The following is an 18,192-nucleotide window of genomic DNA, read 5'->3' on the forward strand; positions in this document are numbered from 1 at the left end:
CTCTAGTAGTGGATCCAATGTTAGTCTATGGTCAGGTAGGTTGAGGACAGGTGTAGGTATACATATATCATGCAAAGGGAAGAAAAAGATAGATCAACCTTTTGTACCTGATCTACCAGTAGGTCACTCATATATGGATGGTCACTCTAGTGGTTCTGAGCAGAGCCTTGATGAGGAGCTTGGCATTCTGTCTATGATTACTCTTGGTGTAAGGAGAACCAAGACTATTCTGAGAACACATGACAGTGATTAGGTGTACGCAAGTCCACGAGGGTTAGGTACCTTGTTGATAAGTTGAGATATGATAGATAACGGCCCATCATTATGCTTACATGGTTAAAGTAATACAGGAGTTGGGGCCTATTTGTTTTGAGTAGACACTTGTAAATAAAAAATGGTAAAATGCCATGAATGAGGAGATGGAAGCATTGGATGCAAATGCAACATGGGAATTCGTGCCTTTGCCTAAGAAAAAGAAGGAAATTGGATGTAAGTGGGTGCATAAGGTCAAGCATAACGTAGATGTTTCAGTGAGCAGGTATAAGGTGAGATTGGCTGCCAAGGGCTATGTGTAAACCTATGGCATTGATTATGAAGAGACATTCAGCCTGGTTGCAAGAATGGAAACTGTGAGAGATGTCATTGCTATGGCTCTAGCAAAGACTTGGTCTTTACATAAGATGGATGTAAAGAATGCCTTCTTACTTGGTGATTTGCAAAGAAAAAGTATATATGATATAGCCCCCACTAGGTAAAAAGAGTGATGTACACCCAGATTTTATGTGTAGTGTTAACAATCCAAAAATGGGATTGATCATGGTGGACAATGATTAAGCAACATAATTAAGGTGCATTAAACCACACTAAGAACTCCATAAGAGAGAGAGAGAGAGATTTCACACTCAACACTCAATTCTATTGCATATCTCAAATGAACCATACAATGATATAGGCTCTCTAGCCTTATCCCACTTTACATGTCATCATCCATGTGGCACTCTCTTTTCCACTCTTTTGGTCAACACTCACACACCATACAATATTACATGTGGCATTCTTATCTTGCCACAATATCTTGCACCTCTAGGGTGCTTTCCCACATACACAACACCACGATTACATCTCTCAACACCCCCTCTTAATCGAGGTGTTCCATAACTCACCCATAATCCATCACCCATATCAATGTAGCATTGCACAAACGCAATCGCTATCTCTGAACACTCCCCCTCAATGATACATTGGAGTGTCCATCAACCAATCATGTGTGCGTGTGTCTACCATCTTAGACACCAAGTCCGTTTTGAGCCAACTCACTCACAGCGGAACCAGTGAGTTTGATTTGAACATGGACGTTTGGGTGCGAACCAACCCATGCGCATGCACCTCACACGTACATCGCTTATGCACACATCACGCAACAACCATTTCGAGCTTCTAGGTGAGCTCGGGTAGGGCGACCCTCATACCATGGGTGATTATAATTTTTTTTTTTTGTTTTGAGCATGCAGGCTCGTGGACAATTACCCCTAAGTACATGGGTGAATATCAAATTATAATTGTTTATCTCCATTTTGGTCGCAATAGGGTAGGGCACCCACATATGGAAATTATCCATGGCTTCACATTGTTAGACTAATATTTTGCCCAATTATCTAGGACACTTATAATCTTGTGTGTGTGAAAATCTCTTTGATAATACTTCTTTTCAAGCATGGGAACAAGTCAAAGGTTTAATGGAGGTCAATTAAAAAAGATTTTAAAAAAATGAATTTTCTTGGTTCATTTTTGCCCGTATTTTTTGAACCTGCCATTCTGGAGGTTGCATTGAATGTGCTCTTTACTGCGCCTGGCTTCTTGGGACCCTGCCACCTCTACCAGGTCGTCATCTTCCTCAACGGTTGTTCTGCTGACCTTGCTTTGCCAAGCTTCCATGGTGAGCTTACTTTTGCAGCAGCAGTCACCATCGCCTTGTTGTTGTGCTCCGCTGACCAGCTTCACACGCTGCACTACTGCCTCCTTTGTGCCTTTTTTCTCTCTCAAGCAGGTCCTTCCATATTGTTGTCCGGCTTTCCACTGCCATTTCTCACCGCCATAGAGTTATAGTTTCCTCCTCAAGCTACCCTTGATTCTATTCTCCATGCTCTCTACTGCAGCGGCCACCATAGCCAAGGCTTCAATTGCTCTTCTTGCTCTACAAGAGGTGTGCCTTCTGTAGCTCCCTCTACTGCTATGAGTTGCTATGCTCAATTTCCTTCTTAGCTCCAACTCTTCCTCATTGAGCTGCAATACTTTCTGTGCTTTCTACTGTGCTCCGGCGGTCCATAGCCATGCCTAGCTGCCTTTGATTCGATTTACTGCCCGTCACTTGGTTTGGTGTTCAGTCTTTGTGTAAGCCCTTGTTATGCTCCACACACCTTCTTGCTATGCATATGCTACTATGTCTACAGCCTTGCATGCCCTCAAAGCTAACTGCAATGCTCTTCTCCACCAGCACCGCCTTGCTGTGCACCAATCCCTGCTCTTTGATGACTACTCTTCATACATGGCCTCTTGGAGCGCTTCTTTAATGTAATCGTGGTGTTGTGTGTATGTGGGAAAGCACCCTAGAGGTGCAAGATATTGTGGCAAGATAAGAATGCTACATGTAATATTGTATGGTGTGTGAGTGTTGACCAAAAGAGTGGAAAAGAGAGTGCCACATGGATGATGACATGTAAAGTGGGATAAGGCTAGAGAGCCTATATCATTGTATGGTTCATTTGAGATATGCAATAGAATTGAGTGTTGAGTGTGCAATCTCTCTCTCTCTCTCTCTCTTATGGAGTTCTTAGTGTGCAATCTCTCTCTTATGGAGTTCTTAGTGTAGTTTAATCCACTTTAATTATGTTGCTTAATCATTGTCCTTCACCATGATCAATCCCATTTTTAGATTGTTAACATGTAGGTTATACAAAGCCCTGTATGCCTTGCAGGAGCAGGCACCAAGAGAATGGTTAAACAAGATCAAGGAGTATCTTATTACCATTGGATTTTAGATATCTAATGCAGATTTTTCACTTTATGTGAAAAAGAGACAAATTGAGAGATCATGCTATTAGTTATTTATGAGGATACCTTGGTTATTAGTGGGGTGGTGATAGTGATGCTAATATATATGATGTTGGGAGGCTACAACAAAGAGTTGGTCTTTACATTATATGGATGTAAAGAATGCCTTCTTACATGGTGATTTGGAAGAAGTATACATGATACAGCCACCATGATACAGCCACCAGGTTATAAGAGTGATGCACACCCATATTTTGTGTGCAGGTTATGCAAAGCCATGTATGCCTTTAAGCAGGCACCCAGAGCATGAAATAAAAAATAGTAAAATGCCATGAATGAGGAGATGGAAGCATTGGATGCAAATGCAACATGGGAAATAGTGCCTTTGCCTAAGAAAAAGAAGGAAATTGGATGTAAGTGGGTGCATAAGGTCAAGCATAACGTAGATGTTTCCAAGGTTGGATCAAAACGTATGTACAGATCCAATCCGTACCGTACATCCGTACCGTACGGGGATCCGTACGGTACGGATGTACGGATCGATCCGTACGCCTTTTTTTTTTTTTTTGCTTTGCTTGCCTGCAAGATAAACGTTCGCCTGTTCTGCGATAAACGTTTTTTTTTGGGTTTTGCCTGCGATAGCGTCTGGACTCCGTACGGCGCACACCTTCCAATAATAAGGGCCTCTACAGTCGCACTCTCTCTCTCTCTCTCTTCGCTACTGTTGCCTCTTTCCCGTCGCCGCCACCTTTCCTTCGCTTCGCCTCTTTCCCGGCGCGTTCCCCACCCACCCTTGCTCAGGCCCCCAAGGCAGCAACATAACTCTCTCTCTCTCTCTCTCTCTCTCTCTCATAGCCTTAGCCCACCCTCTGTGGACCGTGCATAGAGCTCTCAGCCTCTCTCTCCTTCAAGTCTCTCTCTCTCTCTCTCTCTCTCTCTCTCTCTCTCTCTCTCTCAGAGCTGAGCTGCCCACTAAATATTATGCATTGCATGATTACTGAATCCTGATTGAAATTGTATGGCATTGTGCATTGAATTTGTCAGAGTAATCATGCATTGACTTGTGATTCTAATTTCTCACTTTTGAATTAGTAGGTTTTTGACCTTGTTGTGTCTCTATTTCGAAAGTTTTATATGTCAATGTGGACATGGATTGAAATTTTATGTAGGTGGCTGAAATTTCTGAGATTTTATGTATTTTTACCAATGGTACGTATTTTTACGTACCTTAAAATTCTTTTCCGTACCAAACAACATACAGTACGTACGGATCCGTACAGTACATAATGTTTGGAACCACCTTGGATGTTTCAATGAGCAGGTATAAGGTGAGATTGGCTACCAAGGGCTATGTATAGACCTATGGCATTGACTAGAGAAACATTCAGCCTGGTTGCAAGAATGGAAACTGTGAGAGATGTCATTGCTGTGGCTGGAGCAAAGACTTCACGACCTCATTCACAAGATGGTACAGGTCTTTACATAAGATGGATGTAAAGAATGCCTTCTTACCTGACGATTTGCAAGACGAAGTATACATGATACAGCCACTAGGTGATAAGAGTGATGTACACCAAGATTTTGTGTGTAGGTTATGCAAAGCCCTGTATGCCTTGCAGCAGAGCAGGCACCCAGAGAATGGTTAAACAAGATCAAGGAGTATCTTATTACCATTGGATTTAAGATATCCAATGTAGATTTTTCACTTTATGTGAAAAATAGACAGATAGAGGGATTATGCTATTAGTCATTTATGTGGATGCCTTGATTATCAGTTGTGATAGTGGTTCTAGCATACATGATGTTACGGGCGAGGATTTTGAAGCAAAAGTTTAAGATGAAAGATTTGGGTAAGCTCTGGTATTTCTTGGGAATAGAGGTGGTGAGATTACTTCATGGCATTTTTTTATTATATAGGTAGTATGGCTTGGACATGTTGTCCAAGTATGGTATGACAGGTTGTAAGCCTATTTTAGTGCCATTGGAGTATAACACAAAGCTTTCCATACATACAAGTGAGCTTTTGGAGGACCCCACTACATACATGTGCATGGTGGGTAGCCTGATCTACATGATCAGTACTAGGCCAGACTTAAGCTATAATGTTAAACTTGTGAGTCAGTTTATGCAGGCCCTTAGGAAGCCACACTTGGATATTGCTAGACGGATTCTTAGGTACATAAAGTCCATAGTTGATTATGGAATTTTCTATGAGATTGGTATAGAGATAAAACTACATGGGTACACATATGCTAATTGGGCTAGTAGTGTTGCAGAAAGGAGGTAAACCAGTGGCTTTATGTTTTGGTTTGGGAGTGCTATTTTGGTTTGGGAGTGCTATTTTGCATTGGAGCAGTTAAGAAATAGCCAATAACTTTTCTTTGTCAAGTATGGAAGCAAAGTACAAAGATGCTACTATGACAACTTGGGAGGTACATTGGTTTCAGAAGCTACTTGGTGTTGAGCCCTTGAATAGGACAGTTGTCATTTATCATAACATGAGTAACATATAATTGGCTAGTAACCGAGTAAACCATTTATCATAACATGAGTAACATATAATTGGCTAGTAACCGAGTAAACCATGCTAGAATGAAGCACTTTGAGGTGGATTATCATTTTGTGAGGGAGAAGGTTCTAGAACGTGATGTAGATCTGGTATATGTCAACATAGAGGGTTCGGTGGCTAACATCTTCACAATGGTATTGGGCACAGAGAAGCTCCATAGGTTTAGGAGCTTACCCAGAGTGTAGTGTGTGGAGGTGAGCTCAAGGGGGAGTGTTGAGATATCGAGCTCAACTAGTGCTACGGACATTGATGACCCGCTTGGGTGATAGCTTCCACACTTATGCCACTGGCATGGTTGGTGAGATTATGGTATGCCACCAATGGATAACGGGGTGCATGATAGACACTTTGGAGTACTAGATATATGACATAGTTATACTGCTGCCAACTCATATAGTCGAGTTCACATTATGGACCAACCATTGTATGCTATTGTATGCTATTGTAGGAGAGTACTTTAATTCCCTTATAGTATGTACTCCTATCTTTTAGTTATATGGTTGTAGAGAAGAGAAGAAGATAGAATAAAATTTAACCATCCCTCTCTCTCTCGTGTGTGTGTTTCCTTGCAACAAGGAACTCAAGATCTCTCTCTTCCCTGCATTCTCTTTAATATAGAGTCGAACTTTAAGCAGGCTCTATGTTAAGGTCATCTTCTTTAATCACAGTTAGAGAAGCCATGCTTACTCTTAGTGCTAGCTTGTTTTGTTTTGCTTTGGCTTTATCAGCCCTTGCCTTAGCCTTCTCTGGTGTCTCTTTCTTGAGTCTCTCTTGTTTATTTTTGTGCAATTGTTCCAAAATATCATGGGTTAAGGGTTTATAATACTTTTTTAGCTTGCTACCATGTAGCCTTGTATCTCTATTCCATCAATAGTTTTGATGGACAACACACCTTGGGAGATAACCTCCACAACCCTATATAGTCATAGCCCTCGATATTTCAATTTATTTCTTTTGGAAGAACTAACCCCTTACATAAAAGTCTTCTTCGTGCAACTCTTTTGTTTCTACATTTTGGTCAAACAACCTTTTGCATCTGAGCTTTTCTACAATCATCGCATGGAGAGCTACAACTCTAGTCTCATCGAGATTTCCAACTCAATCAACCTCTTGGCTAGAGCTTTCTCCCTAAGGCATTGTTTCACTTCTATCCTCAAGCTTGGCACTAGATATTCTATAGGCATCACTGCCTCTGTTTAGGCCTACATTACTCTATTAACTTGTGCTCCCAATCATTACGACTAGCTTTTACAGTTTTGGTCAGGATGCCAGAAGAAGGAAATTTATTAATACTTTTTTATTGTCTTTTGGCTTGGGGATAGTATGGTGATGATTTTCAATGCACCACCAAAAATCGAGTCAATAGATGTCAAATGACCTCATTGATGAAATGGGAGTCCCTTGTTGCTAACTAGCTCTAGAGGACACCCAAATCTTGATACGACATGGTTGTATAAGAATTTGGCAGCTGTATGAGCATCTACCTTTTGTGTGACTTTTGCTTCCATACACTTAGTGAAATATACATGTTTTGAACCTTTCTCATTCGTAAAGCCAAACTCCATCAATACCAACAACCAGTGGTAATGCACCAATCATGCAAGGTTTATAGTCGAGATACAACAAAGCTTGATGATCCATAAAGAATACAAAATTATTAGCCAATAGATACTGTATATACTTCTTAACTATATATGCAAAAAAGCTTGATGATCCATAAAGAATATGAACTTATTAGCCACCAATAAATAGTGTATATACTTCTTAAATGTATATACAACAAAGCTTGATGATCCATAAAGAATATGAACTTATTAGCCAATAAATAGTGTATATACTTCTTAACCGCATATACCATAGCTAACCCTTCCCTTTTTGTCATGGTATAGTTCATCTTAGCTTTGTTGAGCTATCAACTTGCAGAACATATTAGATAGTCTAATTTATGCTCTCCTAGTTGCACCAAAACACACCCAATTACAAAGTTTGAAGCATCAATATGCATGTGGAACCTGAGGTTCCAATTTGGTGGTCTCAAGATAGGTGCACTGGCTAATGGCCTCCTCCATTCATCATAAGCTTCTTGACATTCCTTACTCCATTCAAAGACAATCAGAAGCTTGTACAATAGCCTGGCTATATGAGCATAGAACACAATGAATCTCCGTTTTAATAGCGTACATGACCCATAAATTGTTGCACTCCTTTGTAATTGGCAGGTGGTGGCAACTCCAATATGAGTTTCACCTTGTTGTCATCAGTGGAAATCCCATTCTTGGACACTAAGTGCCCCAATATATATAACTTCATGCTTTACCCACCGAAATTGGCATTTTAAAGCGTTCAAAGATATATGATACAATCGAAACCTTTCTTTTCTCAAGAAAGCTAAATACTACATCTAATGCAAATGCACACAAAGATCATTGATGATGAACACTTCCAACGACTTTTGCAAGTATTTCTTAAAAGTTGCTCAAATCAATCTCTAGAATGTTGGAGGAGCATTGGTCAGTGACCTTGTATGCAAAGGTTCCCCATGTGTTGGTGAAAGCTATTTTGTGTTCGTCCTCAAGGATAATGGATACCTAATTGTATCCTGAGAATCCGTCTCGAGGGAGCTCAACTTTTTTCCCAACCACTCTCCAAAACATGCTCTATGTATAGCAATGGGTAGTGATCTCTTTGGGTAGCCACATTCACTTTCTTCAAATCAACACACATGCAAAGCTTCCCATTTTCCTTGGGTATAATCACAATTGGTGTTACCCAATTAGTTTATTCAATCTCGTAAATGAAATCTGCAACAACGAGTTTGTCAATTCCTTCCTTTACAATTGCTGAGTGTACTTTGGATTTATTGTTGTTGATAAGGACATTGCTTGACTAGCATTGAGCCTTCCATGATAGGGATGGTGTGCTGAACCACTTCTGATAGCATGCCCTTCATGTCCTTGTAGTTCCAAGCAAAGTAATCCTTAAACTCTTTCAAAAGACTAATCAATTCTTCTTCCTCGTGCGAGGGTAGTTCCATGGCAATAAAGGTTAGTTCCATGGTAATAAAGGTTGGTTTGGGATCTTCACCCTTGGAGCATTACACCCTTAGGTGAACTACTTTCCTTTCATCGACGTCAAAGGTTTTGAAATGATTAAGAACCTTCCGTAAGTTTGGCTCCTCCTCATTTGCCTCCTTTTTCACCAATGCCTTTTTTTTTCTTGTTCGGCTTCAGCCAATGCTTTGTTTCTTTTCAATCTTGTGCGCTTGGGGGTTTCGTGGCTCAATTTTTGTTCTTGAGGTGCTTGTAGCATTATCCAGCTTAACTCTTCTCCCCAATTCTTAGAGAACTCCTCATGATTTTTCATGGCCTTGACATATCTTAGCCATTGAGCATCTATGGGTCTTCTTCTAATAATGTCACTGCGGGTTAGCATGATAATGCTTCTTCATCCATCTTTGAAACTTTATATTTGCAGCTAAATCCAAAGCTTCTTTCTTGCAATGAGTGTTAGACCCTTTCTCTTCCCCATGATTTGTCCATCATAGATGGTCTCATCATGCCCATTATGGTGATATTCATTTCATCCTCCCAATCTAGCTCCACATACATTGTTTCGACCTTTCCCATAACATCAATGGTTGCTAGTACATGGATCCATTTTTCACAAAAATCATCATTTGGAAGCAAGGCATCTAAGGTATCCTCTTCCTTTGATTCATTTGGTCATTCATGGGTTTCACATAGTTGTATTAAGGTAATCCTTTCCATGGTTTTAAAATCATTGCCGAGCAGTCCTCCATCCGTGGGATGATTCTTCCATGTCTGCGTGTCTACCTTCAGGATTTGTGATTCCTTTCATAGATAAATGTGTTCTGTAGCTCGATCTTGAACTAGCTTTGCACTCCTCATAAAAGGTCCACCAAGAATCACATCATACAAATCTACTTGTCCAGTAAAGTTCATGACCGCAAACATATAGCAATAGTGGAATGAGAAGAATTTCATCTTGAGGTTCTACAAAACTCCCATAAGTCATGGCATGGTAGCATCAGCCATTTTTACAATGAGGTTTATTTTCTGTAAGGCTGGCTTTTTTCACTTTCCCTAACATTGCTTCGTGAGATGATTCTTACTCTAGATCCACCATCAAGGATCGCAAGAGCTTGATAACCCTTATGCACACTGAGAGTGTTGGATTCATGACATCTCTAGGATTACAGACACGACTGACATCATTACATATAATTCTAGGTTAGGATTTATTGAGTAATACAGAGGCTATTCTCCTCCATGAGTCAAACATCCTTGAGAATAAATATTTTCTTTCCTCCTTCTTTAGAGTTGGTCTCACCCTCACTCTTTTTTGACACAAGCTCTAGCACATTCAGATGTTTTGATTCCCCTGTGGTGTTTCATCGAGGATAGACCATTTCAGTAGCCTAGGTGTCTTGTAACTGTTCCTCAAACTTCTTTTGGCTTTCTTAAACTAGGGCCCATGTGACCTCTAGTTTCTCTATTTATTTCTGAGCATTTGGGTTACCGACCCACCCCTCTAGGTATTTTGGGTTCAATAGCTAGTTCGGCTTCTTTTCAAAGTCATCACTTCCTTTTTTCCTCTATCAACACATTCTCTTGGGCTTGACTCGGTGTGGACACACTACCGACTGTTCCCTCATCCAAACCATCCTGTATCTCCGTGCGGCAAAGTCTTCTCATCCCAATTTCTTATCCCTTCTTCTTCTTCCCTGACGTACGAGTAGAAGACTTATCTAGAGATTCTCCGTTGTTTTCAAGGGTCTTTGGTGGTCATCAAAGAGTCGTCAAAGGCTCTCTAGTGCCTCTATAAGGATAATTCTTGATTAGGTGGTCACTTTTGCATTTCACACAACTCAACCCTAGGTGTGTATTAACTTATGTAGTCTGAGGGTTTGTTGCATTGACCTTGTGAGGATTCTCAGCCATGCGGTGAGGTCCTTGGTAGTGATAACATTGCCGCGTGGTGTGGCATTAATATCCTTACCTTTCCATTGCATTGTAGTCTAGAACACTAGTACTGGTGTGTTTCGGAGTTACCTCCCAAGTTTCATCTAACTTCTCCATGGTTAGTCGAGGTTCTTGTACATATTCTCCTGCTTTTGAAACCTCTTCAATGATCATTTATTGGCATTACTCTAGGTGTCGGTGGTCATGGTGGTAGGAAGAGACGGCGGTATAGACACTTTGGGTACTCTATACATTATGCTTGTTTGGTTTTACATAATTGACAAATTTTCGCCTAGAGCATGCCTAGGGTGGTGGTAAAGCTAACAGATTCCATGTATGAGGCACTTGAGGTAATTAAGGAACTTGCCATTTATACACTCCCTGCATTTGGTTTTTCACATTTGACAAAATTTTCCCTAGAGCATGCCCTTACTCAGGTGGTGGTGGTAAAGCTATCAATTGCCATGTATGAGATGATTGAGGTAATTAAGGTACTTGTGGTTGTTGTGGTTGTGACATGGGTACCTACACATTACATGTTGGTATCATGGTTTCGAGTTGCATACAAGATGCATAGTGCATCAATGGGAGAGGCCTCACCTAAGAACATTCAGTGCTCATGTGATTTTGTCGGCATATTAAACACCCTAACAACTCCTGTTTGGGATACATATTTTGGTTAATGGTCACATCCCTCACCTTATTTAGCTTTATTTTGTCTAGAAGGACAATACTTAGCTCATCTAAGGTCATATCCTTTACTCGTCTCTCCGAGGTTGTCATGCTTGTTTGACACATGCGATGGAGCTACCGAAGTGATGGATTTGGTGTTATCAGGCTGTGGCAACTCAAGCATGTTGTTATAGTCAATGGCTAATTTGCAATATTAATCATTAAGTGATGATGGCTTAGCCAACAACAAATAATCGTGCATCCTAATGTCTTTTACTCCCCTACGGAAGCAGGGTAGCAAATTGCTCATCTATTTATCTTTCTCTTGGTTTACACCTTGAATTTAGGTTTTTTAGACATGAGATATAATCTCTCATAGAATCATGCTCCTCTTGCTTAATGCTGTTTAATTGAGCCACAGGGCTCCACTTATCTCTGCTTCATACAAAATTTGGTATGAACACATTATTAAGCCTTGCAAAGTTAATTCTATTTTAGGCTTAAACAATCGATACCATTGATGCACTTTTCCTTCTAGTTTAAGGGAGAACGCAAATATTTTTGTGTGGTCTCTAATAGGACAACAAGTTTCACACACCAATTTAAATATCTTGAGGTGTTGTATGGCATCATTCGTCACCCAATAATTTCTACATCAATCTTGCCACATGGTTGGGCTTGACTGGTGTTGCCCTTTGTGGTACTTGTGTGATACCTAACTCCCTGGCAACCCCCCTTCCTATGTCTTCAGCCATTCTTAATAGGTCGAAAAGTGTTGTGACTCCCATGCAAGGGGTCACTATGATTGGCTCCCTTGGTGGGGCTTCGTGCATTATCCTTCCTATGGTTATCCCACCCCTCCCTCAACCTCTAGTGCAGCTCCAACATGTCAGTTTACATGTCTCCTTGGGTCAGGTGGTATTGGAATAGCTCCCTCATTTCTATTAACATTCTCATCCAAAACTGCTTCTCCTAAGTTCCCTTCTTGTAACAACATGCCTCTCATATATTCTTTGAACTCTGGGGTTCTCAATATCGCATCTACTTTTGCCTTGGTGTAGGTTTTCTCTGAGTTTTCAAAGAGTGGTTAGGTCTTGCTAAGAATCCTCTAGAATAGGTTCTAGAGGTTGCATGTCATCGTCCGTTACCTGTTCAATCTCTCTAGCACTGTCTCATGTGACCAAGTCTTCTTTGTGTCTCAATCCACCAAGGCTAGAAGACCCCTCCCTTCACATTGCCATGTCAAAAGGCACGTCTCTCGGCTAATTCCTTGTGGAGATCTAGGCTTACTTTCTCATGTTCAAGTCTCCTAAGTTGGGCTTGTGCTTCCCTCATTCTTTTCTTAATCCCTAGCTCCCTAGAAGTAGGAAAATACAATGCACCCGTCCTTTTGGCACTTATAGAATCCCTTCTAATTCTAGGAGTAGTTTGTATTGTGGGTTGAGGATTTCTCTCTTCCCCTAGTAACCATTCCTCCATCACAATTATTACTCTTTACTCTCGGGTATTTCAATGTCTCTTTTCCTTTATAAGCTTGATGGTTGTCCCTTGGTAGCTTGTGGAGCTTTGCTTTGAGGTTCATAATTGTATCCTGGGATTCCTCGGGCTAAGCCCATGAACCCCACAAGATAGTGTTGGAGAAGAACTATCCTTCTCACCCCGCCAATTCCTCGTTAGAGGGTTTTTCATGGTTGCCTCACTCATGATCATGCCAAGAATCACAGCAATGTTTTCTCACACTCTTAGTTATTTTTAGCTACCCCTAGTGTCACGATGACCTTAGAAACACCCCTAATACTTAGTTTGATGAAAGTCAAGGTCTCAATTTTGACGTGATTTTACAAGGTCTAGAGTCACGACCGTGATCCTTTGTAGATTCAAAATGATGATCTTTACCCTAACAAAGTCAATGAAGGTATATCTAAGTTCCATGAGGTTCCTAGTAACAATTTCAAGTGTCAATCCAATCAAATTATCAAGTTGGATCACGATGATGAATGACATGTGATCGTCATGATTGATGATGTCAGCAATCACGATCATGATTGCAAGTCAGGACCGTGAACCGTGATCACAGCTAGATAAGATAAGACAAGATGAAATTTGATGGGTCACATATAAGGCACAATTAATGCGCAATCTCAGGATCAATGGAATAACTACAATGTCTAAAAATCATGTGCGTGATAAGGCACAATCAATGTGCAATCTCAGGGTCAGTTGAACAGCTGGAATGTTTGAAAATTACAGGCATGATCAAGAATCATGGACATGATTTGCAATATGTGAAATCACATCGACATAAATCTATAGGTTTCGATGAAAAATCAATGGTTTGGGGATACAAATCTTAATTCTCCAATCTAAAGGCTCTAGTTTGGTCCTTTCCAATTTATGTGATAACCAAAAAAAGGATCAACATTTGGCTCTTTATTTTTTAAAATTTTGAAGATTGAGAAAAATGCAAAAAAGGGTATCATTGCATAATCACAATGTGATAAAATGCAATAAAAAAGGGTATCATTGCATAATCACGATGTGATAATGAGCTTCCACCATGTAAGTACATATGCAAATGATTAGTTCTTTTGCTTTTCTAACTCTTAATCAATGCAAACAATCATTCAAATGCTAAAAGAATAAAAAACAACCAATCTTTTTCTCTTTTTTCTCCTTTCTCACAACCTTATCCATAGCTTATCCTCTTCTCAATCAACCACATAGCTTCAAGAAGCCATATCTAGGGAAAAGGGACTTGTAAGAATAGAAGTGCAAATATAGTAGAAAGAGACCAATTTCTCTCCTCGACACAGGTGCTAAAAATGTTAATGGCTACACTACTCCTCTCCAAATGCAATGGATAATTACCTTAATATGTCATGGGGAACTTGTCGGCTCCAAGCTCATATCTCTGGAAGACTCCAAGCTACACTAGTGGTTGCTAGCTCCAAGCTTGTATTTCTGGAAGATTGCATAACAAGAAATGTGTGGCCCCCCTGAGGATAGGAATGAGCATATTACCATGTGCGATAAATGGAAATTATGCAAGAGAAAGGAGGAGGTAGCTAAGCAAAGCAAGTGCATTAGAAAATACTAGCGTGAAGAGAACGTGCCAAGGGAAAACATGCCTTCATTAGATATATGGTTGGGACTTGGTCCCTTAAATAATTGCACCAATATAACCATACTTGGTAACTTTACTTGCAGAGACAACCAAAAAATAAGAGACTTATGGACAACAAGACCCATATGAGTAGTAACAAGTGAGATATGTGATCTTTAGGCAGTCTTGCTTCTTATGTGCTAAGGGCATCAAATAACCAAGATTTTAGTAATTCTTTATAAATGTTGTGGACCTAAACTTGGATCAAGTGTCTCGTTATTAAAAGTATTGCTTTAAGTTTACCTAAACGTGTTGGAAATTGATGGTATCTAAGGTTGGAATCAGTCTCTTGAGAGAAGGCAAGATCTTAAGGCTCTTTCATGTTCTAGTACTGATTGTTGGAGTGTTCTAGAATGTTTCACAGGATATAAGACTAAAGAAACCCAAAAGAATATATGGAACAAAGTCTCTTGTTGTGTGATTGAGAAATTATAAAGATATCCTTACAAAAGAGATAACGCCCTCAATTAAGTCCGTAAATGTTAAGAAACCTTAGAAGATTAATTGAGTTTAAAAATTTAATTCAATGAAGAAAATAATAATAAGGGGCATTAAGAAGAGACTAAGAAATCTACGTTATGGTCTTAACTTTAGGAAAAGTAGAGAATTATTCACTCTCAGAAGAACAAGGACTCTTGAATAGGATTCAAAAATATAAGAGAAATCTCGAGATACCGAAATTTTCTCATGGTATACTGGAGATCCCTCGTGGACTACATAGTTTGAGAATCTATGACAATCGGAGTTGCGACTTGAGGACAATTGATGTCTAGTCAAACTTAAGGTTTATAAGTTTGAGAACCTGTAACAATCGGAGTTGCGACTTGAGGACAATTGATGTCTAGTCAGACTTAAGGTTTATAAGTTTCAGAATGCATGTGTGATACATGATTGTTTTATCATGTTTAACTTGTCTAACATTGTATTGATTGGATATTTTCTTTTTGTGGATGCCTATAAAGGTATCACATAGGTGTGTGGTTTACCGTGTGTATATCACCCGAGAGGTGAGCCTTGTCATGAAGGGTTGACCGAGAACTTGACCAATCTTGGTCGGACATGGGTGTGCTTCCAACACAATCTGTGTGATGGAGAAGTAGTGGCTCTGAGTGTATTACGCAAGGCAGATCTAGGGGCTAGGTTTGCACATCAACCTCATGTAGCTCCTATAATGACTGGTTGTTTAGAGTGTTCTTACTTCGGAAGTGCTATGGCTATCAAAAGTGGCTCCCTAGATTTGGGCATGACATTTGGATCCGAATGAAAGACTTGGATCCTCCGGTCATTAGCATAGTGGTCTAGGAGTATTTGGGAATACCATCCTAGTGTGAGGATCACGATCGTGTTGTGTGGAGATATTGATGAATTTTGCAAAGTGTGAGTAATGAAAAAGAGATTTCAATTATGGGTGTGTGAGTTCACATCGACTCCATAGGCCTAGTGAAGGGCAAAAGGCTAGACCCATGGCACTCAATGGGGCTCAAACACTAGCAACTGGGTGGTAGGGTGGACGTGAGTTTGCAAGTACTTTCCAAACTCAAGTCAGATGATGGGACTTACTTGCGAGAATTATGAAGGGAAACGACTAGTGGAATAATACATGTTTTCTTACGTACGGATTATTTCAATCAAACATTAGTGCTCTATTGAGATAGCCAAGCATAGGGACATTGTGATATAAGGCCCTGAGTGAGTTTCTTTACCCTTAGTTTAGTTTTTTGTTGCTAGTGGTGTAAGCATGATAAGGTGGACTGAAAACCTGTGTCTTGCATAATGGTTTACAACTAGTTGTGAAACACTTTTATAGAGAGTTAAAACATGGTTGTTTAATCTTGTTTCACATTTATTATATCTAAAAGGAACTAGATAAATTGCTAAATACATCTTATGATGATATTAAATCCACTAATATTGGTTTTCGTCAAGTCAACTGGTAGAAAGTGTACCACCTTATGATGCTTTCACCCTAGCACCATGCTATTATGTATATAGACGGTAGATTTTTAGTCTTCTGGGGACTCAGTCATACAACATGATAATCTATTTGCTTTTTTTTTTTGTTCTTGTGTATAGTTCACAGATGCTAGGAAAACAACAAATGCAAACTCAAGCCTTTTGGCTAAACTAGTGGACTCATGCCCTTCAGAAGTGACCGGATCTCATACTTCATATGCTATTAGTGATTGCACAATGCATAATGTTCAGCAGGTTCCTCAAACTGATCCAATACTACAACTTTGGTGAGTATTGCATATCTTGACATTTGAAATGGCATTATATGATAGTGTTGCATTACTTCAACCTTAGTGATTAATGCATGACATTAGTAACCAATGCATGATCATAACTATGATTTAATAGTACTACATCATTGCATCTTTGGTGTGAAATTAAGTTTTAGTGGAAGTATGTCATGTGCCGATATGGCTTTTAAATGATAAAAGGGTTTGTTTGTGTCGAGATGTCTATAAATCAACTATAGCGATGATATGTAATGATGTTGCTTTAGTATGATAGACTAAGGTGTCTTTCAAATTATAAGTGTGTAATATGTCTTTGAACCACTGTGCAGGGTTGATTCAAGTGACCAAAGCAATCCTTCAGGCCTTCCTATAGCCAAGCGGTCAAAAATAAGTGAAGACCTCAATCGATCACCACAATACATGGAGTAATTAATGAGATCAGGAGGAATTAACTAGGGGATTGTGTGTTATTTTGGTGACTCCATGGTCATTATGTATTCTCCATCAAGTATCGAGGCAATACTTTAAAATCGTTTACAAGAAGTAAAGCAACTAACATTTGATGACAAATAGTACTGGTATGAAGTATTAAAAACCTAATTCAAAAGTATGCCATATGCTTTAAGGATGCCTTTTGTATAATACATTTTCGCATGGATGCAACATGGTTGAGAATACTTTTAAGCATGCTCATTTTGTCCAAGTAGAACTATATGGAGATTGCAAAGAATCCTATGTTCCATGGTCACACAAATCACATTGAGATCGAATACCACTTTGTAACATCATAGTTCTAAGAGAAGCAATCTATTTAACGAAATCATTGCCAGAATGAAGATATTTTGGCACAATAATACGAGAGTTTCTTCAAACAACAAGGATATCTATGGGTTGTAGGTCAAACACAAGCCTTAATAAACACATCTTTTCACATGCTTGACATGACATATGTATTATGTTCCCCTCTTATATAGTTGTAATCCTAGAGAGAGAGAGAGAGAGAGAGAGAGAGATCTTGTTGTTTTCACCATCATGCTAGTTGGTAATTTGATTGCTATAGCAGCAAGCTAGCTTCATGGCTTGTTGTGTCAAATGAACATGTGCTTAGTCAAGTTACAATACCAGGCTTGTCTGGTTACCACTTCCAAGGTGGTTGAAACATCATCCATACTAGCAACGTGATTGGCCAAGAGAATTAGCCAACTGGTTGGTTTGCTTGCTAAGAAAAATATCTATAGCAGCTATTTTTTGGTGGTTGAAAAGAGTCCAAAAAAACAACTAGTTGATTGGCCATGAGAATTAGCTAGCTAGGTGTTTTTTTGGCCAAGACAAATAGCATGGTTGGGAAACCATGCTGGTTATGCCACCTGGCTAGATTGTAGGAATTCTAATTTTTTAATCTTGTACATAAACTTAAGTGAATGCAAATTGAGCTCTACTTTAGAACCCTCATAAACATGGTTTGTCTCCATCAATGATGCCCCTTTGTGACCTAAATTCCATGATAAATCT

The 18,192-nt window shown here is 39.6% G+C and overlaps 1 protein-coding gene across 2 annotated transcripts in view; it reads left to right on the plus strand.

The window, feature by feature from the left end:
• Positions 1 to 17,322, plus strand: part of LOC147621233 (MADS-box transcription factor 23-like) — a 73,890-nt gene extending 56,568 nt beyond the window's left edge. The window contains exons 7-8 of one of the 2 annotated variants that reach the window (XM_086824524.1): positions 16,511 to 16,677; positions 17,010 to 17,322. In XM_086824524.1, coding sequence (XP_086680650.1) covers positions 16,511 to 16,677; positions 17,010 to 17,109 — 267 coding nt within the window. In that variant the 3' untranslated portion in view covers positions 17,110 to 17,322. The remainder of the gene's footprint in view (positions 1 to 16,510; positions 16,678 to 17,009) is intronic. The other variant, XM_086824523.1, reaches the window with a different exon arrangement.
• Positions 17,323 to 18,192: the final 870 nt, after the last annotated feature.

The sequence above is a fragment of the Cibotium barometz genome, chromosome 30, assembly GCF_041138505.1.
Source record: "Cibotium barometz isolate CiBa-2024 chromosome 30, ASM4113850v1, whole genome shotgun sequence".
In the NCBI taxonomy this organism is placed as follows: Eukaryota; Viridiplantae; Streptophyta; class Polypodiopsida; order Cyatheales; family Cibotiaceae; genus Cibotium; species Cibotium barometz.